This window comes from Enhydra lutris, unplaced genomic scaffold, assembly GCF_002288905.1.
Source record: "Enhydra lutris kenyoni isolate GAN:26980312 unplaced genomic scaffold, ASM228890v2 scaffoldscaffold6, whole genome shotgun sequence".
In the NCBI taxonomy this organism is placed as follows: Eukaryota; Metazoa; Chordata; class Mammalia; order Carnivora; family Mustelidae; genus Enhydra; species Enhydra lutris.
In genome coordinates, this window is record NW_019154090.1 from 35,872,496 (window position 1) to 35,896,528 (window position 24,033).

The 24,033-nt window shown below is 39.5% G+C and overlaps 1 protein-coding gene across 1 annotated transcript in view; it reads left to right on the plus strand.

Annotated features, from left to right (window-relative positions):
* The window catches only part of LOC111141726 (SLX4 interacting protein), a 198,104-nt gene that overhangs the window by 151,935 nt on the left and 22,136 nt on the right, over window positions 1-24,033 (plus strand). Inside the window, 2 exon segments of the mRNA XM_022494515.1 lie at window positions 10,199-10,276; window positions 13,512-13,600. Coding sequence (XP_022350223.1) covers window positions 10,199-10,276; window positions 13,512-13,600 — 167 coding nt within the window.

The window sequence follows — 24,033 nt, forward strand, 5'->3', positions numbered from 1 at the left end:
GTATTTTTTTTTTTTAAAGTTCAAATTCTAATTTGGGGGGGGGTCACTCTCTAAGACAACTAGCCTGATCTCTTTAAAAGATCGGAGTTATGAATAAAAGAAAGGGAGAGATTATTTTAGGTTACAGGAAATGTAAGAGACATAACCAAATGCAATGCATGGTCCTTGGTTGGCTTCTGATTCAAGAGGGAAAATCACTGATAACACATTTTGGAGGTAGTTTGAGAAATTTGAATATGGGCTGGTTATTTGATGGAGCCATAATGTCATGCTTAGTTGTGATCTCGGTCTCTTGGTGATATAGGAAAACGTCTTGTTATATGTGAGTCTGTGCTCACATATTTAGGAGTGAAGAGTCATGATGTCTAATTTATTTTGAAATGGTTTACCAAGGGGCGCCTGGGTGGCTCATTCAGTTAAGCATCTACCTTTGGCTTAGGTCGTGATCCCGGGTTCCTGAGATCTCTGGAATCTCAGCTCTCTCTCTCTGCTCTTCCCTGTGGCTTGAGCTTTCTCTCTATCAAAAGAATAAATAAGATCTTAAAAAAAATGGAAATGGTTTACCAAATAGGTATATGAAATATGACAAAATATTAACCATTATTGAGTCCAGATGGCGGGGTTTGGGGTGTTCATGGCACTGTTTTTTCTACTTTTCTGGATGTTTGACAATTTTCATAATTGTGAGTGATGATAATAATAATGAGGTCATCTTCGGGAGAGAGACACTGTGGGACAAAGTGGGTCTTCCTATCATGAGGCCGCCTTGTGGTTTGGGAGAAGGGGGCTTGGCTGGAGGAGAGCCATGCAGTGCTGGGCGGAACCAGCCATGACGGGCTCACCCGTCATGCAGTCCTCATGGCCCTGCAGGCCACTCAGAGGCATTTTCCCAGGCTCCACGTGCTCTCAGAAGAGCTGTGGGAGAGGGTTCTGCTGCTCGGATGCACTGTCCCACAGACTTCTCTTGGCAGCCTGGGGGAGGTTCACATTGCCTTGGCTATGAGTTCTCTGGAAAACAAGTGAAGCTGGATAGTTTTACAGTAAAAACTCCATGTTGGATATTTGTTCTTGGTGCCCTGGGACTATGAAATAGAACAACCCCAATGCATGACCACTCCCTTAAAAAGTATTACTCACTGGAGCACGGTACTACTTAAAACTCATCTACTGCCCTGCTAAGCCAGAATGGAATTTGTTCAACCCGTATTTGACTTTTTTATTGTTGTTTTCCCCTTTCTCTTCATGAAGTCTCTGAACTTCTAATAAAGCCATTTTGGAGCAGTTTGTTTAGACAAAATGTGGAATAAAATAGCAGAACTCAGGTTCGTCCTTAAAACATGCGCCCCTCTTTCTTTCTCTCATAAATACGGCTGAGTCCCTCCCCCCCACCCCCCCTTTTTCCCCTAGAGACTTAATGCTCTTCTGTGAATGACCAGGTGAGCCAGAAGAATGTTAATGTGGTAACAAATCAGCATTTGGGGCCTCCTGAAGGTTGGGAGGTTTGTGCAAAGGTAGTAGAACAGCAGCTCTTTACAAACTCCAGGATGCCAAAGACCTGGACCGGAGACCCTTGGGGGCTGCTTGGAGGCCTGTGATGGAAATGGACTCTTGCTGGTACTGGACGTCGAGTGACATTAAGCAGTGCGGAAATATAAATTACTTCTAGAAATACACATACCTGAAGACTCCTGGTAGAAAGCTGGTCCCGCAACAAAACTGTCCTCCTCCTAACCCTAGTCTCTTCCTGTGTCTAACGACAGTCTTCTTAGACTTAGGGGTACCACAATAACTGGCAAGAGAGCAGACGTACTTAAATGTGATTTACAGTGGCCTTGGAGTCTTGGAATGCCATTGTCAGGTGGTTTTCAAGTCAAGAGATGCTCACTTTATGGTTTCCATTTTGTCCCCTAACCCCAATCTCCTCCTGACTCCAGTTCTGTGCGTTTAGAACACCAGTGTTTGCAGGCTTGGAGCTTAGGCCCGGAGAAGGGAAAGGAAAAGGGCCTCCTGGATTCTTTGCCAAGTTGCTATTTAGTTTTAGAGAATAGTGGAACTTTGCTTTAGCTCTGGATAAGTACAAAATCTCAGTGGCCCGCTGAACTCTTTGAGGAAAGTTAATTACATTAAAGAGCAAAGATAAGCTTGTAGTCTTTATCACCGTCTGTTATCTGTGGATAAATGAAATACATCTCTGTAGCATTTCAAGTCAGTATATTTTAGTGGCAGTGATTTTCTCTGTTTATATATCAAAATTAGTTTGCCATAAGGACTGACACAGTATCTTTTGTGTTTAATCTCTCTTCAAACAATAAAGTTTCCTATGGCCAGTGGAATTTGGAATAAGCAGGTGCAAATGTTTTCTACATGTTGAACTTGCCATTTCTCTTGTAGATGCCATGGCAGATGTAGGGGGTGGGGGTGGTTTTTCCATTGGAATCATGATGAGTGGCCAGTTTAGGAATGATTCTCTCTAGCATAATCCTATCCTGTGGGTGGGAAGGATGGGGGGAAAAAGAGTTCAATGTTCTTCTGGTAATTTCAGTATCACTTACATACAATTTTCTTTAGACTGCTTTCTTTTTCTATAAAGGAAGGTGTCATATTGATACTGTTGTTTAGACTCCCGGTAAGATTTAGTTATCACTCATTGTGTGTCCAGACACTGTGCTTCCTGAATTCAGAGCTATAGCTTTCATAGTCAACTTCAGTTTTAGCCCCTTCCTAATAATAACATTCTATTGCTAGAGATTTTGTACAAGGAGATTTTTGAAAATCTTGATCTTAGTTACCTAGATCTGTAAGTATTAAGCATGATTTATCAACAAAGGCAGAACGACTTAGATACTGCCATTCTGTTATTGTTATTCACGCCTTTGGAAGACTGACTTTATAATCATTACTTTGAAAATCACTGTAAAATTTTTCTGTATTTGTGAATTCCTGAATTTCCAAATTTGTGAATTGTTAAGGACTCCTTAATTACAATCTCCATCCCCACCCCACAAAGAAGTAGGACAAATAAATATAGAAGTCTCTTCCACTCTCAGTGACTAAGGAATAAAGGATTTGTTTTAAAACACTCAGAATAATGCCAGTGGTGTGCATGTCTTGTTTGACATTTTATGTAGAGGATAGGCACATGATCAAAACGCAATCCATGTCAGATGTGTTAGAAAAAATACATTTCATCTCTGTAAATCTAGAGATTACGCTGTCATAGATGTCACTCTTATTTTGCAATCCTCATGACTAAAGCAATTGTGCTGTCAAAGCTGTAGCTTGTGTAGAGAGATGTCAAACTGCAGTCACTGATGTTCTGGATCTTTCTACAGGGGAGTCTGAAGGATACTGAATGTAAAAGTGGAAACTTCTTTGTGTTTTTTTTAATATAAAAATTATTTCAGAACAGTTATAATCATGGACTTTGAAGAGTCTGGTGGTCCTGGAGACTACCTGTTATAACTTCTGGCCCTTTCAATTTCATGGATATAATACTCTCTCTGAGGCTGTCTTAGAACCTGGAGATGCTTCCCCCTGGATGCTTACTCCTCTTATGTTTCCAGGAAGGTCATCAACAGAGTAATTTATATCTGGAGGTGGGCTGGAAGGGAAGGAAGAAAGGAGAGATGGAGGGAGGGAGGAAAGGAGAGAGAGAGGAAGAGAAGAAGGAACCATGCTGGTACTTTTTATGAAATTCAGTTGCTACCTTATGAGATGAATGGTAGTGTCTCCATTTTTCAGTTGGAATGTACTCCTTTATACCAGGCTTCTTTACTTAAAATTTTGTTTGTGAGACTTTTTTCTGATAGGGCCTGGAGTTGTAGTTTATTCATTTTTAGGGGCAATATAATACTTTACCGACCATGCCGCCTCTCTTTAACTGTAAATTCCAGATGTACATCTTTATAATTTAACATCTATATACATCACAAAGTGATCACCACAGGTCTAGTTATCATTCATTATCATCCAGATAACACCCAGATAATTCTCTTCACCCTTTCACCACCCGCGAACCACCCATGGTTTATTTCTGGACTTTCTATTCTGTTTTATTGATCAGTGTGTCTGTCTTTGTACTAATACCACAATGTTCTGATTTACTACAGCTTTGCAGTATAGTTTGAAATCAGAAAGTGTGATACCTCCAGCTTTGTTCTTCTTTCTCAAGACTGCTTGAATCTTTTCAGAATCTTTTGTGGTTCCATACAAATTTTAGACGTATTTGTTCTAGTTGGTGAAGTATGCCACTGGAATTTTGAGCAGAAGACTTGAATAAACCTTATTCCAAAGAAGACGTCAGATGGCCAACAGACACATGAAAAGATGCTTAACACCATTATTTAACAGGCAAATGCAAATCAAGACCACAATGACCTAACATCATTTATAATGGTTATTTTAAAAAAAGATAAGTAATTACAAGTGATGGTGAGGACGTGGAGAAAAAGAAACTTTTGTATACTGTTAGCCAGAGCATAAATCAGTGTACCCACTATGGAAGACACAGTCGGATGCCTGGGTGGCTCAGTTGGCTAAGCGTATGCCTTTGGCTCAGGTCATGATCCCAGGGTCCTGGGATTGAGTCCCACATTGGGCTCCTTGTTCTGCGGGGAGCCAGCATCTCCCTCAGCCTGCCACTCCCCCTGCTGGTGGTCTCTCTCTCTCTCTGACAAATAAATAAATAAAATCTTAAAAACAAAAACAAACAAAAACCTGAAGAAAAGGAAATATAGTGGCCTCAAAAAATTAAGAATAGAACTATTGTATGACCCCAATATTCTACTCTGTGGTATTTATCCAAAGATATGAAAACACTAATTCGAAAAGATATATGCACACCTATGTTTTCTGCAGCATTACTTACAATAGCAAGATATGGAAACAACCTAGGTGTCCATCAATAGATGGATAAAGAGGATGTAGCACATTTATTTATGTAATGGACTACTACTAAAACAAACAACAACAACAAAAAGAATGAAATCTTGCCATTTGTGACAACACAGATGGACCTTGAAGGTATTAGACTAAATGAAATAAGTAAGGCAAAGAAAGACAAATGCCATATGATTTCACTCATATGTGGAATCCAAAAAAACCAAACAAATGAACAAATAAAATAAAAACAACAGACTAGTGGTTACAGGGGATGGGGGCGTGGTTCGTGGGAGGTGAAAGGGTGAAGAGAATTATCTGGGTGTTATCTAGATGATGATGAATGATAACTAGACCTGTGGTGATCACTTTGTGATGTGTATAAATGTCGAATTATAAAGATGTACATCTGAAATTTACATTTAAAGAGAAGGGAGCATGGTCGGTGAAGTATTACATTGCCCCTAAAAATGAATAAACTACAACTCCATCCCCCCCTTTTTTAGAGAGGGGGAGCTATGTGGGAAGGAGCAGAGGGAGAAGGAAAGAGAGAATCTTAAGCAGGCTTCATGCCCAGTGTGGAGCCTGACATGGGATTCGATCTCACAATCCTGAGATCATTACCTGAGCTGAAACCAAGAGTTGGACACTAAACTGACTGAGCCACCCAGGCACCTCTCTTCTGCTCATTTCTTAATCAGGTTGCTTGTTTGCTTTGTTACTGTCATTGAGTTATATGAATTTTACATGTATTTTGGATATTAACCCCTTATTGGATACGTAGTTTGCAAGAAAAAATTGCTCCTACTTAGTGGGTTGCCTGTTCGTTTTTTTGGTGGTTCTTGCACTGGGTAGAAGCTTTTAAGTTTGATCTCCAATTTGTTGACTTTCACTTTTGTTTCCCTTGTCTTTAGTGTCAGATCCACAAAGATGTTGCCAAAACTGATGTCGAAGACTTTAAAACTTATATTTTCTTCTAGGAATTTTATGGTTTCAGGTCTTACATTGAAGTTTTTAATGCATTTCGAGTTAATTTTTATGTATAATATGACAGTGGTCTAGTTTTCTTCTTTCATATATGGTTGTCCAGTTTTCCTAACATTATTGAAGAGACTGACCTTTTTCCATTTTATGTTCTTGGCTCATTTGTCGTAGATTATCCATTTATGTGTGGGTTTATTTCTGGACTTTCTATTCTGTTTTATTGATCTGTGTGTCTGTCTTTGTACCAATACCATAATGTTTTGATTTACTACAGCTTTGCAGTGTAGTTTGAAATCAGAAAGTGTGATACTTCTAGCTTTGTTCTTCTTTCTCAAAACTGCTTGAATCTTTTCAGAATCTTTTGTGGTTCCATACAGATTTTAGACTTATTTGTTCTAGTTTGTGTTGTATGCCACTGGAATTTTGATAGGTATTGCACTGAATCTATGGATTGTGTGACTAATGTAGACATTTTCACAATATTAATTCAGTCTGAGCACAGAATATGTTGCCATTTATTTGCAGCTTCTTCACTGTATTACAATGTCCAGATCATTCATCTTTTTGGTTAAATTTATTAATAGGTATTTCATTCTTTTGCTGATGCAGTTGTAAATGGGATTGTTTTCTAAGCTTCTTTCTAATATTTTGTTATTAGTGTATAGAAATACTACAAATTTCTGTGCATTGATTTTGTACCCTGCAACTTGACTAAATTCACTTACTCTTAACAGGTTTTTGTTTTGTTTTGTCTTTGGTGGATTCTTTAGTTTTCTGTACATAGTATCATGTCATCTGCAAGTAGCGACAGTGTTACCTTTTTTCTGATTTGGATACCTTTTATTTCTTTTTCTTGTTTAATATTTTTGGCTAGGACATCTAATACTAGTTCTGAATGAAGTGGTGAGAATGGGTTTATTCCTGATCTTAGAGCTTTCAGCCTTTCACCGTTAAGTATGAGTTAGCTATAGGGTTGTCATATCAAGCCTTTATTACATTGAAGTATATTTCTTCCATACCCACTTTATTGAGAATTTTTATCATAAATGGATGTTGAATTTTGTCACATTTTTTCCCCCTGCATCTATTGAGATCATGATTTTTGTTCATTTTGTTAATGTGATGTGCAGTATAGATTGATTTGCAGATGTTGAACCATCCTGGCATCACTGGAATAAATCGCACTTGATCATAGTGTATTATTCTTTTAATGTATTGTTGGGTTTGTTTTGCTAATATTTGTTGTGGATTTTTTGGATCTCTGTTCATCAAGAATATTGGCTTTTAATTTTCTTTTTTTGTGGTGCCCTTGTCTGGTTTTGGTATCATGGTAATGCTGGCCTTGTAAAATGTGATTGGAAGCTTTCCATCCCCTTCAATTTTTGGAAGAGTTTCAAAAGGATAGGCATTAAATCTTCTTTGAATATTTGGTAGAATTCTCCGGTGAAGCCATCTGCCATCTGGTCCTAGACTTTTGTTATTGGGAGGTTTTTGATTATTGTTACAATCTCCTTACTAGTCTATTTAGATTTTATATCTCTTTATTATTCAGTCTTGGAAGATTCTAGGTTTCTAGGAATTTATTCATTTCTTCTAGGTTTCCAGTTTTTTTATGTATCATTTTTTCATAGTAGTCTCTTACAATCCTTGGTTGTAACTTCTCCTCTTTCTGTGGTATTGGTATTGGTTGTAACTTCTCCCGTGGTATTGGTTGTAACTTCTCTTTCTGATTTTATTTGAATTCTCTCTCCCTCTCTCTCTCTGTCTTTTTCTTGGTTAGTTTAGCTAAGTGTTTGTCAATTTTGTTTATATTTTCAAAGAGCCCGCTCTTTATTTATTTGTTTTATTTTTTTTCTTTTTTTCCTATTGCCTTTTTAGTCTCTGTTTCTCCTCTGGTCATTATGTCCTTTCTTCTGTTAATTTTGGTCCTTGTTTGTTCTTCTTTCTTGATTCCTTTAGGTGTAAAATTAGATTGTTTATTTGAGATTTTTCGTATTTCTTGAGGTAGGCCTTATTGCTATGAACTTTGGAACTACTTTTACTGCATCCCATATATTTGGTATGTCCTATTTTTGTTTTCACTTGTCTATGGATATTTTTTTTACTTCTCCTTTGTTTCCTTCAGTGACCCATTGGTTGTTCAGTAGCATGTTGTTTAATTTCCATGTTTTCATGTTTGTTTGTTTGTTTGTTTTCTCCATTTTCTTCTTCTAATTAATTCCTAGCTTCATACCATTTTGCTTGGGAAAGATGCTTGATACAATTTAACTATTCTTGAAATTATTGAGCTTGTTTTATGGCCAACCTGTGATCCAAACTGGATACATTTCCTGTACACTTGAGAAAATGTATTCTGCTTTTGGATAGAATGTTTTCTATATATTTGTTAAGTCTATCTGGTCTAATGTGTTTGAAGCTGATGTTTCTATATTGAGTTATTGCTGTTGTTGTTGTTGTCTAGATAATTTATCCATTGACGACAGTGGGATATTATACTCTCCTAGTGTTACTATATTGCTTTCAATTTCTCTCTTTAAGTCTGTTAATATTTTCTTTATATGTTTTGGTTCTCCCCTGTCTGGCACATATATATTTATAAATGTTATATTTTCTTGTTGGATTGACCTCTTTATGTAATGCCCTCTTTTTAAGATTTTGTTTATTTATTTGATAGAGAGAGATCACAAGTAGGCAGAGCAGGGAGCAGAGAGAGAGAGGGGGAAGCAGACTCCCCGCTGAGCAGAGAGCCTGATGTGGAGCTCAATCCCAGGCCCCTGAGATCATGACCTGAGCCCAAGGCAGAGGTTTAACCCGCTGAGCCACCCAGGCGCCCCTGTAATGCCCTCTTTTGTTTTTTATTTCAATCTTTGTTCTGAAGTTTATTTTGTTTGAAAATGAGCATAACTACTTCAGCATTCTTTTCATTTCCATTTTCATGGACTGTCTTTTTCTCTCCTTTCACTTTCAGTCTTTGTGTTCTTACTTCTGAAGTGAATATCTTGTAGGCAGCATATAGATGGGTCTTGGTTTTTGTTTTTTTTTTTTTTTTAATCTGCTTTGCACTCTGTGTCTTTTTACTGATGATTTTAAACCATTTACATTTAAAATAGACATAAGTATATACTTACTGCCATTTTCTTCATTATTTTCTTATTTTTGTAGTTCCTTTCTGTTCCTTTCTTCTCTTTCTCTCTTCCTTTGTGGTTTGATAACTTTCTTTAGTGTTATGTTTAGCTTCCTTTCTCATTTTCTTTTGTGTATTTACTATATACTTCTTCCCTTGTGGTAACCATGAGGTTCACATAAAATATCATATATAAATAGCAGCTTGTTTTAGGCTCATAGAAACTTAATTTTAAATACATTCCAAAGCTTTACTTTATTATCCTTCCCCCATGTTTTATATTTTTTGATGACACATTTTGCATCTTTTTATTTTATGCTGCCCTTAACTAATTATTGTAGTTTGAGGGTATTTTACTATGTTTTTCTTTTAACTTTCATGCTTGCTTTACAGGCAATTGTCCACTACCTTTGTTACATATTTTCCTTTTCCAGTGAAATTTTTAAACTTTATTCATATATATATATATATATTTGAACATATGTAATATATGTTAATTATGAATATATAATATATTAATTATAACCAAATATATATTTTCTAATATTTTTAACCAAATATATATATTTGGTTATAATGAATAGTGCAATTTCTCTTTGGCTTAAAGAAGGCCCTTTAGCATTTCTCATAGGGCCAGTATAGTGGCAATGAATCCTATACGTTTTGCTGATCAGGAAAACTCTTAATCTCTCCTTCAATTTGGAATGATAACCTTTTTTTTTTTTTTTTTTTTTTTTAAGATTTTGTTTCTTTGTCAGAGAGAGAGAGAGAAATCACAAGCAGAGGGAGTGGCAGGCAGAGAGAGAAGTAGGGTCCCCGCTGAGCAAGGAGCCCAATGTAGCTCTTGATCCCAGGCCTGGGATCATGACCTGAGCTGAAGGCAGCCGCCTAACCAACTGAGCCACCCAGGCGCCCCATGGAATGATAACCTTAAGGGGGAGAGAATTCTTGGTTGAATTCATTGTACAGATAAAGCAACTGAGGTACTTCAGGGACTGGAGACCATTCCAGCCAGGTGCTCTGGCCAGGCTAGAGGAGCTCAGATTGTAATATTTAACCTTTCCTTTCAAGTGAGTCCCACGATTGATTCCTTTTATTCTTTCATTTGGCAAATGGTTATTGAACACATACTATATCATAGGCATTGGGGAGCTAATGGGATTTAGTGGTGAACAAGTTTATAGTCTAATGATTTCCTCTTTCACTTTGCAGGTTATGGCTTTCAAATCACAGCCTATTTCCTCAAGAGAGGATTACGCCTTTACTGTTTCAGGGGTTCACAGAGTACTGGTAAGAAACTGATTTCTTTAGTTGTCAGGCATTTTGCACTATTAACTTGCACTAGAGAAGGAATGAAAATTAAGGAATGAAGATTCCAACTTGCTTCATTGCCTTTATGAAATTGAAGTACTAATTAAGACTATTTCTAAATATTTGTGATTTTTGTTTTTGTTTTGTTTTTCAATTTTCACTGATTTACTGCCTCTCTGAGAACTGTGAGCTGAGCCACATTATGCTTCATTCTCCTACTGCATCTCAGCACTTTCATTGAGCTTCCAGAATGATTTGACAGGCAGTTAAACTATGAATCACTTCATCTTTGTCTGTGCACACCAAGTCCCTGGGATACAGAACAAGTGTGTACACGAGAAAATGCTTTCCCAGCCCAGAGCTGTCAGAGCCTTTCTTAGGTGTGTGACAAGGCCAGCTTCCCTCCTCATTTCCCCAAGTCAAGAAGTCCACTGGGGAAATGATGTCAAACATGTCCAGCCAACAACAATAAAGTCAGATGCTAATGACAATTCTCCAAGCTGATCTGAACATTGGAAAGAAAATCTCACCGAACTTCCCTGGATGATTTTAATATATAAGATATGAAACAGGGACTTTGAAAATAAACTGTGTGGAGATTTGCTCTTGGAATCTTAACAATGATCTGCACTTCTTAAACTTTAAGTGTCAATCAAATATATTACTCTTTTAAAATATCTATCTATCTATCTATCTATCTAACTATCTTAATGGAACTTTCCACTTTGTTCAGTTCTCTTAGTAAAATAAGCCTGTCTGTTAAAATGAAGACTAGCGACCCTGTATGGTAGAGATTGTTATTGCCTAAATCTTCACTTTATTTAAATATTAAAACAAAAATTCCAGTTATGACCTAAGCAAAGAAAAGGTGTGCAGACGTTGCTTTCTGTTTATACAATACCTGGCCCCCAAATGTTCAAAATTCATCATTCTAGCATTCTTATTTTTCAGAGGAAGAAGTAGAAGGACAAATCAGGGAAATTATTGGATAGAATTGATCATTTTGAATTTGAATTCTGATCTACTGAGTTGTATTTCAATTTTATGGCTTTGGGCAAGAGGCAAATAATGAATTCTGTGACTCAGTTCCTCCTTCCTGAGAGTGAGAAGCAGACTACTTACCACTTATCTCATTAAGAAATTTTAAGAATTAGGGTGCCTGAGTGGCCCAGTTGGTTAAGCACCTGACTTTGGCTCAGGTCATGATCTTAGGATCCTGGGATTGAGCCCTGTGTTGGGCTCTGTGCTCAGCAGGGAGTCTGCTGCTCCCTCTCCCTTTCCCTCTGCCCCTTCCCCTGCTCTTGCATGCATGCTCTCTCTCTCTCTCAAATAAATAAAATCTTTTTTTTTTTTTTTTTTTTTTTTAAAGAAATGTTAACAATTAGTGAATAAGGGTGCCTGGGTGGCTCAGTCAGTTAAGCATCTGCCTTCAGCTCAGGTCATGATCCCTGGATCCTGGAATCAGCCCTGCATCAGGCTCCCAGCTCAGTGGGGATCCTGCTTCTCCTTCTCCCTCTGTTGCTCCCCCTACTTGTACTCTGTCTCTCTTTCCCCCTCTCCCTCTGTCAAATAAATAACTAAATAACTATCTTAAAAAAAAAGAATTAATGAATAGATATTAATGACTTCTATTTTATTTATTTTTGGCTTTTCAAAGTCCATCACTAGTCTCCTAACCAGATAAAACATCTATAAGAGGTCAGAGTTTCACAGCACACTCAGGCTTTCTGAAATGGGGATTCCTACATGAGGAGGACTAGTAGGGGCTAAGACCAGAGTGACAGGTTAGGTTCCACTCAGGGAGGGCTTTGAAGTTTGTAGGTCATGTGGTAGATACTGAGAATGGGGTTTTGAGCAGGATAAATGGAGCTGGGTTTTTTTCGGTTTTGTTTTTTGTTTTTTTTTGTTTGTTTGTTTTTTAGAGCTGGTAACCTGCTTGCACTGAGTAGGATGAAATAGAATAGGGAAGAGTGATCACCAAGGACACAGCAGTGGGCTAGGGGAGGGGTAAGGAGATGGCTCTTACTAGAACATCAACTCATTAGGCCTTTGGTGTAATTTAACCTAGCCAGGTGGTATGGTGTTAATTCTGTTTAAGTTGTGCGTCTGTGTAATCAACACCTTCATACTTGGCTCCTGAGTATATCAGGCTAAGAGGTGTTATTGCCTTAGTCAGTCCCTCACATTGTCAGCCATTGTTGGAAATGAGCATTGTGTGTAAAAGGCCTCACTTACCGATCCATACCATCCCTCTGTAAAAATATTGGTCATCTTAGAGGGAAGTTTTCTCTTTTAGAAAAATGGCTTTGTGTTAATCAGTATGATACATGTGTATTATAAAAATATTAGAGCAGTACAACCAAGTATAAAGAAGGGAGAAGATCCTCACCTCCCACCCAGAATACACATTATTAGCATCAGCTAAACATCACTCCAGAGATAGGTGGAGGCTGCGTACGTGCATGTGGATGGATAGACAAATGAGAGAGGAGAAAAGATACAGATGGCATTTACCACTTCATATTCTTTCTTTCTTTGAATGTTGGGGCATCCAGTTCTGTGATTCCTTCAGCCTTTTCCGCCTGAAAGTCAGTGGTTTTGCTTTAAGAAGTTGTAATGATAGATTAGTGTGACTGTAGTGTAATTGTATCAACTGTGCTATCACATGTTTTACTGTTTGCTTATTATTAGTCCTGTTAGTGACACTGCTATTTCCATAGCCTGATTCAGATTGGGAACCTGCCCTCCAGTTTAGGGGATGGATCTAAGACCAGATGACCAAAGAGATGACAATTAAAGCAATTAGTTAGAATGTCAATGAGTTTTCAGATTTTATCTTCTATCTTCCTCTTCCTCCTGTATAAATCAGCACACTCATTAGAGAACGTTGATCCTATTTCCCAAATGTGAGTTCTGGTCAGAGAACAGCAAACTGACACAGGGGGAGGGCTGCAAGGGCCCTGCCTGGGGGTTTCATGGGATACAATATAATGGTCCAGGGGCTCAGGTGGACCAATTTGCAACCTCCTGGGTGCTCCCCAGAGCTCTGTGCTTGCCCCGCCCTGCTGAGTGCAAACACTGAAAGGTGAGGAGAAGAGACATGTGTCTTATACATACATACTTATGACTAGAACAGAAAATTCTGGGACCAAGCATTTCTCTGGTCATAGATTTTTGATGCCTTTAGTAATTTTATTTTCTTCATTTTATGCAGAGCTCCGTGTATTTCCTGACAGATTTGTGGTCTGTGTAAGTCAGCTTTCATTCAGTCGTGATCTTTTGGCAAGTCAGAATGAAGAATTGGTATGTACAAAAACATTCTGTAAATAAGTCCGCTTAAATGACAATTTACCTTAAAAATTGAAAAAGTGCTGTCTTCAGTTATCATTTGGCTACCCAGCATTCAGTGCATGTTTTAGGGGATGAAAAATGTCCTACCTATTGCATGGTAATATTAACTGATGTGTTTTGGTTTATTTGCTTTGATTTTCTTGTTCTGAAGACCCGTTGAAAATTTAGTTTGATCAACCATATCTTTTCCACATCAATTTTACATGAGAAAGCAACAGATCACAAAACTGTGATGATGCTTATGATAATATTCAAATGAGACAAAGCTAAGTCTTTCAGTGAAATGAAGCAAAATCCACATGTTTCCGCTAGAAGCTTTCATTGGGGTCAGTGGCTTTTGAATTTTATTCCATGGTGAATCACTGACATTTTCATGAGAATCAGTCCTTTTCCCCAGTGTGTTGTTTCTTTGCTGATAGGGCTTGTTTTCTGTCTCTTTTCTCAGGCTTAGTCTCAAGCCTCATCAGGTCCTTGTTTCATTTGTGTTTCGTTGGAGTTCTCAGTGCAGATAAATAGAGAAAACTTATCCACACTATGGTAGCTTTGAGCTTTGTCTTTTAAGCGTAACATACACACTTAAGAGAGTCTACTTGGTGTGTGTGTGTGTGTGTGTGTGTGTGTGTGTGTGTGTGTGTTGTGCTGCAGCCACAGTCCACAATCTAAACTTACCACTGTATAAATTTTTTTCATAGTTTTGGATTTATTACTTGAACTTTAACAAAGAGGAGAAAAATCTAGCAGACACGAAACCTGGACATGAAGTATGACATGATTGTTATGCTTCTAAAATAATTTATGGGGATATTAGATGACTCCTTATGTTTATTATTTTTTAATCTATATGAAATGTGAAATTTGGGCCACGTGGTCTAAAACCAGCTTCTTAGCTCATCTTAAGTAAATGCTAGAAGGGTGAATAGGGACTTGGGAAAAGTAGAGAGCAGACAAGCTTTTGTTTGGAGCAGATGATCTCTTTGGAAAAGCCAGTGGGACCCTTATTTCTTCATGTATCAATTAAATGGCATAAATGAAGCAAATTTGGCGAAAAGTATTCAAAGTGTATTCTTTGAAATGTTCCCAGGATGTTAGAGTTGTCTTAGTAAATTAATAAATACTAAAGTAGTAACATTGTTGGTAAACAACGATAATAGAACTTAACTGATTCTCAGAGCAGTGAAGAAATTGATCTGTGGTTTAAGAAAACAGTTAACTATACCAGGAAGTGTCACTGCTTCAGATGGAATACAGAAGAAATTAGATCTTTTATGATATGTAATATTAATACTTTATATCTTAAATGATTAAGGCTGAGTTAAAACATTTCAATACAAATGAAATACTATCCTCCTTCGGGGCACTGGTCTTTATATGGATCTGAGTTTTCTATAACTGCTGTCATAGAAATCCTGTAATCTGGAGGACTTCCTAAATGTTAAGTTTTCATTCTGAGGAGTTGACTAGTCTCAGCCTTTTACATAAGCCCGTTCAGTTTTCTTATCCTCAGTACGTTGTGACTTGTAGTGATTAACGCTATCAGAGTTCCTATCACCGGGGTCCTTCATTGTTTTCAGTGACTCTCTGCGGATGTGCTCCGTCTCTGGCTCTGCTGCCGCTCCACTCCCACACCTCTGACTATGCCTTCAGGAACACACGCTTCCCAGCCACGCACACGGGAGTCAGCTAACACATAGCACCGCTAACCAGGTCCCTCCCTGGACACAGGCTCTGTGCACCCCTTTCTCCTTTCAGGCCCCCAGTCCACCACTTCCCTAAGCTTTTTGTCCCTAGAAATGATGAACTATCCAGGCTTACCCAGGGCCCTCCTGCAAATTGCCCATCAGGCCAAAAACATGGTCTTCCACCGCAGGTGCCTTGGAGCTCTCGCCTCACTGATGTTGGACCTCTGCAGAGCCTACCTGTCTCAGCCACGTGAGGCTTAGTAAACCATCCTTCCTTCTCAGAATTGCCTTCTATCTCAGAGAAGGCAGGCATACTCCTTGTTATGTACTTCAAATGCCCAAAGCCAGTGATACCTGGCTCTTGTGTGCATATTCCTTGAACTTCTGAAAAGCCTTGACATCTTCATCCCTTCACACTGATATTTGCCAAAGGGCAGGATCCATCTCATTTCCGTTGGTGGTTATTCTCCAGGAATGTCTGACTGGGCTGGGAAGGACTGGGAAATCGGCTTCCTAAATAGCCGTATTGGAGATGCGTTTTTGTCAATAAACATCAGCATGTTTCCTCTAAGTGTTTACTGTACTCAGTCTGCCATGGCCCCCAAAGTGATGGGGGAGTAAGCCAGTACCCAGGCAACAAACAGCCTGGGCACCCGACTTGTGCCTCAAGTAGCAGATTCCTTTTCTTCTTCCTCCTTCTTTTTTCTTTTTTCTTTTTGGTTCCTCGGTGTCTAAATGACAGTTGGTTAGGAAAGCTGGGAGTGCCTGTTCAGAACTGCTCTGCCAAGGGGCGTCTTCCAGCCTGTATTGAAGGAAGCCGGCTGCACGTAGCGCCCCGGTTCCTGAAGGTGGCTACACAAAAGGACTGCTGTTCCAGATCGAGTGGTACAAAGGGAGTAATCTCCCTCCCTTGGAGGGCAGAGCAGGTGTAGCCATGCCACCCCCTCGTGCCCTCCCCCAACACCAGGGAGGTCTGTTACCCCAGCGTCGGCATTGCTGTCACCCCCCCCCCCCCCCGAGGGGCGTTAGTGCCCGGAGATGCTCCGTGTTGCGACAGCTCTGCACCGAGTGCCCATGTGCCGGGGATGTGGGAATTGGGATGTGTGCTTTGGGAAGAAAGGGCATTATTATGAGATGAGTCACTGTATTTTTCTTACTACAGTTTCTCATAAGAAATCTCAAGGCCCTTGTAGCCTCAGTGTTTGACCTATTGCTAGGAATGGAGCTAGGAAGTCTTTCTGAGGGTTTTTACCTTTTGTTTTGTTTTGTGCCGTTTGTTCTCCCTTACCTTTGTTTTTCCTGAGAAGTACAAAGAACATAAAGTAAATTTTGATGGCACTCAGTTATAGTCCATTTCAACGATATTGTCATGTATTTACAAACCCAGTTCCCTCTATCGAGGCTGTTTTTTTTCCCCTCAGAGGTAAAACTCTGGGGCTTTGGGAAATTAAAAATTATTTATTATTTGTATTTTTTTTATTAAAGTGAATAGCCAATAATCACCAAAGTAATTACTTTACAATGTAATAACTTTATTGTATAAACAGAACTCTGTATATATCTGGGACATTTCAGGGTCAGCACAAAGCTATTATCTCAAAGCATTGGTTACAGGCACTTCTACCCTTTGGAGATCCTTCCCATCTGTTCTACCCATCACACTTGAACGTAATTTGCTGGGTGCTGGCTCTGTGCCAGGAGCTTGGGTAGGCACTGGGGAAACAATTAAAAAAAAAAAAAGAAAGAAAGAAGGTGGAGCTTGTAGTCTGCCTTCAAGGAGCTTGTAGTCTGCCAAATCAGGGGTACTGAAGGTTACCCTGGTGACCTCAAAAAAAAAAAATGTAATTCAAATAGAGCTTCCCTTTTTCTTAAAGATGTATCCATTCTGCATCTTAATGGTGCACTTGGATCCTCTGCTATTCAGAAGAAAGCCCCAAATTCTAAATTACTTTCTAACTTTTAAACCGAAGCTGTAAAAGTCTGTGATTCCTTCGGAAATTAAAAATGGCATATCATACCCCAGGGCTGCCTCAAAGTGGGTATATAATGAAGATGTTTGAGTTCTCTGCCTCATGCTCCATTGAGATTGGGACCAAGTTGTGACAGTAGCCATCAAGGTTCTGCAGATGTACCCCAGTCACCAGGCCCTATGTGCTAGGCTGTTGCTATAGCATCAGCTTGGAGGATGATCACTGGCATGATCCCGTCTCCGGTGGGAGACGCTGTTTAAGCACTAAACTGAACATGTGAGTCAAACTACTGTGTAATGGCAAAGAATTCTGCTAGTTTATGAGTATAAAATTGACAAGAGAACGAGTCTGAAGAAGCAATAAACTATGCTAGCCGGGGTTATTTTTAGCTTGGCTGTCATAATTGAACCTCTGTGGGCCTTAGCCCTCATCTCAGTCAAGGGGAAGGGTATCAAATGATCTCAGAAATCCTTTCTCACACTGAATTTCTGTCTAAGGAAACAGATGAAAATGTAGCAAAATAACCATAAAATAATTTCATACAAAAGAGAACCTCACTTGTAGATTTAAAAGTTGTGTTAAAAGAAAAAAAAGTGGGGGTAGAGCTACATTTTATTTTAGGAACGATAAAAAGAATATATAAAGAAACAAACATTTCAGACCATCCATTTTTAGAAGAAATAAACTACTTAACAGTTTGTGCACTAACTTTGCACCCTTATTGACAGGACTAGTTTTATGAGGGAACGTCTGCCTAACTATAAATCAGATCATTCAAGAAAAGAACTTTTTTTGTATCAAAAAATTAAGTAAGTAGTAGATTTTTTCCTAGGTTTTTCATGAAGTGTCATAAGCTTTTTAAGAATCCATTCTTCTCATCTTATTGTATTTCCTAAACAATGCTAATGGTAGATTACTTGGAAGCCATTAAGCAAAGATTCCTGTAGCGCTAGGAAAAGTTCCTTGAGGGGGAAGAGGTTGTTCCCATATTTCACATTTCCCACAGTGTTCTGAACTTAGTTTTTTACTTAATAACTGCTTACTAAAATTGTTCATGTTCATTGTACAAAAACTCTAGAATCCAAATATAAACAAAGTAAGTAAAAATTATCCACAACTCCCAACCTAAAGACAGCCTCTGTTAATGACCTAGTCTGTCCCCCTCCCTACTTGATACTTGATAGCTGAGGTCACTGTGTACTTATTTTAGCCAGGACCCATTCATTTGTGAATTGTGTGTTTGTGTCCATTTTTCTGTTGGTATTTTTGTATTTCACAAACTCCTGTTTAAAAACTTCTTGCATAGTAACGAAAGTTAACTTTTAGTGAATTTATCATTTACCTTTCAATTACATGACATTGCTGTGTGATAGATATGTATGTCCTCAATTTATGGTTTCCGTAATGATTTCTGCCTTTGATTATCTTGGTGTTTTGGTTTTCAGAGTTAGACAAATATTTCTTTATATTTTCTTGTGTTTTTGTGGAATTTGTTTTAGTTTGTAATGTGAGGTAGTTTTTATTCTGTATGTTGATCAGTGTTGTGATAATTGTAGTTTTGGGTTTAAGGGATAAACATGCTCAGTCTGCCTGTACTAATGAGGCTTCACTTTTGGTGTGCGCACAAGCAGGAGGCTTCTCTGGGGACCAGACTCTCCTCTCGACCATGTAGCAGCAGGACAACTCCAATGCCCACCATCTTGCCTTCTGCATCCCTAGGCTGACTGTCCTCTCCTCTTCCAGTCACCTGTGGCCAGTGCTCAGGGTCAGAACATGGTCACCAGATCGTTGAGGAACAGATTAGGGCCACGCCCTCAGCAGAGCCTACAGATGGGCTGTTTGGGTTCAGTCAGAAACTATAGCAGCCATCACACACCTGCCCTTATAATATGGACTGGCAGGTGAAATGTCGTAATGGCTGGTGGTGGGGACAAGATATTCTAGGTCGGGTTGGTCTGTCTAGAATAGTTTTTCTAAACTGTGACGAAGAAGATAAATTTTTCTCAGGTGAGAAAAATTGTTTTTTTTTTTTTTAAAGATTTTATTTATTTATTTGACAGAGATCACAAGTAGGCAGAGAGGCAGGCAGAGAGAGAGAGAGGAGGAAGCAGGCTCCCCGCCGAGCAGAGAGCCCAATGTGGGGCTCAATCCCAGGACCCTGAGATCATGACCTGAGCCGAAGGCAGAGGCCTAACCCACTGAGCCACCCAGGCGCCCGAGAAAAATTTTTTTTTTCTAAATTTTTTATTGTATTTCTTTTTATTTTTCATTATGTCCAGTTAGCCAACAGATAGTACATCATGAGTTCTTGTTGTTGTGTTCAGAGATTCACTAGTTGTGTTTAACACCCAGTGCTCATCCCAACATGTGCCCTCCTTAATACACATCATTTTTTAAAAGATTAACTGTCCTTGCAGTGCCTGGGTGGGCCAGTTGGTTGAGTGTCCAACTTGTGATTTCAGCTCGGGTTGTGATCTCGGGGTCATGGGATTGACCCACGTTGTGCTCAGCACTCCGCACAGAGTCTGCTGAGATTTTTTTCCCCCTCCCACTCCTTCCCTCTGAGCTCCTCCTGCTGCTGGCACGTACATGTGCTCTCTCTTTCTAAAGTAAATAAATTAATTAAGAAAAAGATTATCCTTTGATTATATGTTACAGTAACCTGAGGTTTCATTCTCCTTTCCTAATAATAAAATTCTCTCCAATGATTAGCCAGCAGTGTTTGTGAAAGAGATGGTTCGTGCTCCCCTGTCTCTAGCACCCGTAAGGAACCTGCCCTTTTGGGCACTGGGTGGCTCAGTCAGTTGAACATCTGCCTTCAGTTCAGGTCATGTTCCCGGAGTCCTGGGATTGAGTCCCATATCCTGCTCCTTGCTCAGCAGGGAGCGTGCTTCTCCCTCTCCCCACCCTCCCACATGTGCTCTCTCTTGCTCTTTCTTTCTCTCTCAAATAAATGAATAAAATCTTTAAGAAAAACAAAAAAAAAGGAGCCTGCTCTTTGCTGAATGAGACTAGGATAGGCAGGATAAGCTGAAATAAGACATATCTAAGTTAGACTAGTTAGATAGAGTAAGCAAGAATAGGATGTCTCTGGGTCCTCTCATCCTTTGTGCTTATTCTTCATAGTGCAGACCTAGAATCTTCCTTTGATGACCAGTTAGATGATAGATTGAATTAGGAAAAACAGGACAGGGAATAAAAAAAGTAGAAAATAGATCAAACTTGAAATTATAAGATCTGGCTTTGACCACTGCCTCTCTCACTCCCTGAATGACCTTGGACAAGTCATCTGGCTTTTCAGAGTGTTGGTCCCCTGTCTTGTTAAGCAGAGGTAAAAGTGATGCCTATTATACAGACCTTGCCAAGTTTTACTAAGGATCAAGTGAGATAGTGAATATAAAAATGTCTTCTAGACTTAATAAGCACTTATCCAATATTAATTATCATTACTGTTTCCATTCTTCCCCGAAGAGGAGTTAATTTAAACATCATTAACAGCAGATTAGCAGATTGCTGTATATCTTACCCTGCCCGATGGAAATGGTAATGTCCATCTGCACATACTATTTTCCCAAGAAACTCAGCACTCTCATTTTTTTGTCTCCACTTGTCAGCCCAGCGTCATTTTGCAGCTATAAAAAGAGAGGTACCAAAAAGGTAAGTGATAAACTCCCATTTAGACAGCAAGTCGGTGGTGAAGAAGGGCTACAATAAGAGCATAAACTCGTGACCTTCAGTGGGAGCTCTGTTAATCAACATCCAGATGAGGAGGAGGGCCAGAAACCACCAGCTAGAATGCCTTTCATTTCCAGCAGCTGCCAGTAGACTCATGATGAGATACGGCTTTGGAGGAAAGGCCCAGTGTCTTCTCTGAGCTACACAGGAATTGGGAGTCCACAGACTTCTCAGGCCCAAATCTGTAAAAGTTCTTACATTCTTTTGAACACCCACAGTGATAGCACAGAGTTTGACGTGCGAGAGGATTATGTTTAGAAAGTTCATTCAGTAAGCGGATGATTTAGAATTCAGTACTCATTTTCCCAAGGAAACCATGTCATAAATGGGGTGAGATTCCCAGACTAGTTCACAGAAGCTGTTACTGTCATGAGATGGGAGTCTTGGAAAGGGGGTCTTGCTGTCTGTGTTCAAGAGAAATGGGAAGAGCTGTTCCTTCTGCGTCCCTGGGCAGAGAGCCAGCTCTGAGCACTCAGAATTTTGAAACAAGACAGTCATCTGTGATGTCTTCTCTCTGGCTCTTCTGTCTTATTCCCACTGGTGTCACGGGGTACCATGGGCCCTCTTCTGGCTGGCACTGCTTCTTGTGTGGCTGGATATACATTTACCCACCTGGCTCTTCTCCCATCCTGTCCAGGCCCACACACTGAGCCATGGGACATGTGAGGGGAAAAAAGTCATCAACCTGAATGAAGGGCTAGCAACCTTCCTAGCAGGTGTTGGCATTTTTCAACCACAGATCTCTGTGGGAGGAATTATTTTAGAATGGGGTATCCCGCCTGAGGAAGTTCCCATTAAGTTTCTCTCTTTTTTCACAGATATTTCCCTTCTGCTTTTAAACTGGGCACTATTAACCTGTAATTCATAAATTCCCTAAAATTTAAAAGAAAAAGAAATTTTTAGCTTCTTTAAAAAATATTTTACTAACCAAAGTTAAATAGCTTTCATTCGGTCCTCAGAGTGGTCAACAAACTCCCCATCAATAAGAAGCACAGGTCCCAAACCTACAAATTTTTTAAAGCATCCGAGTTTCATCATGCTTGTATGGTGCCAGAGGCTCGACAGTGGGGCCTAGGGGTGCGTGGGATTTATTTTTGGGTTCTCAAGGGTTAGGTGAATGTAAACTGGAAAATCCCTGTGAAATGTGTACTTCCTGCAAAATAACTTCCTTGATTTTTTTTTTTTTGCTGATTTCATTTTCAGGTTAACATTCTTTGCAACAATTTATTGGTACTTCCCTAGATATACACAAATCAGGTTCATGGTCATCAGTTCAGAATAAAAGAAAACTTTAAAATTTTTATTAAAAACAAAAACAAGAAAAAACCTACAGTGTTTGCTACTGACCCAGGGAGTGGCATCAGCAAGGCTGTGCTCCACTTTCTCTTAGAGATCGGTCCTTTCACAGGAAGGCAGAGTAAAGGAGGCTTTGGAAGAGGGACTTGGCCCAGAGAAACACAGTGAAGCAAAAGGTTTATCCTTCACTGTGGGAATTGGACAGATGACTTGGCCTCATAGGGCATCAGTTTCCTCATCTCTGAAATGGGGAAGGTCATGTCCTCCTCTTGGGTGTCCCATGAGGACTCGCTTGGTGCTAGTCCCTACGTTAACTGCTTTGTCTGTGGTATCTCAGTACAGATGTCTTCCATCCTTATCATCTTAGGAGAAGATGATTTCAGTTTATGGTGGAATTCATGAGATACCCTTTGCCCTTTCATTTCACCTCTTTTTGCTTCAGTTCCTTTGTGTCTATATATAGATATAGATACAGATATAGGTATATCTATCTATCTATCTGTAGTTTCTATACATTCTTTTAATTGTTCATTAGTACTCCATCCCACCTGTTTTACCCTTTTTATTTCCATGACTTATTCATTACCAAATAATTTAAGAAAATATTAAAAGTGAAATTTGGGAAAGGGACACCTCTTCCTCATTTTAAGACATGTGGCTTCTGTATGGTCACAGTGTATCATGGTCTAAGATTGTGATCGTTGTCGGAATTTGTGCTGTGCTGGGCCTGCTTTTCTATAAGTGACTCAACCTTCCCTAGCATGTCACATTTCAGAATGCTGATGCTCTTAAAAATCAATGGGCATCACACTAAAGTTCAAGAATAACCTTTCTGCCTTATCACAGAGTTATGAAGAATCGAAAGTGGTCTAGGGTTATACTTTAATACTATTATTTGCTGCCCAAATAAGTTGATAATATATTACTTTTACTCCGCTTTTATTGTTTGCAAAAAACTTGTATTGTTGGCAGGGAACTGTCACATACAATAACTTATTCAATGCAACAAACCTGAGAAGAGATTGTATCAGTCTTGAACCTTTTAGTTTTCAAGGGACAGGAAGGCCAACTCAAAATGGCTTAGCAAAAAAGGAAGGTTTTTGGCTCATGTGCCTGTAAAGTCCAGACTTCAGGTATGGCTTGTTGACCAGAAGCACAAAGAATATCATCATGACTATTTCTCACATCCTCTGGCTCTGCCTTCCACAGTGTTGGCTTCATTCTTCAGCCTGTATGTGGTGGTTGGCTCTGGTAGCTCCAGCCCATGGGAACAGAGAGCAGGCCTCTTCCCAGGCCACCTGCAGCTCATGCATCTCTTTGAGACTCATAAATTCAGTACTCTGATTGGCCTGGATAGGGTCACGGGCCTACTTCTGGAGTCTGGTGTAGAGACAAGGCCTCCTGAAATGCATGGAAATTGGGTAGGGACTAGAGGCAAAATCTGAGTATTATTTCCAGGAAATGAATGAGTGTCCACCATTAGAGATATTCTTATTCCTCTTTTCTAGATGAGGAAACTGGTGTTCAGGGAAGATAAGTAGCTTGTCTAGAGCTCACTGCAAGGAAGAGACTAGGTGGGGGCTAGACCCAAGGACTATGTGACTACAAGTCACATCTCTGACTATGATGGCAGCTGACCCACTGGGCACAGTGCAGCAAGCACTCGATAGAGGCCTTCTCCGCTCAGTTCTGCCCCTAGCTAAAA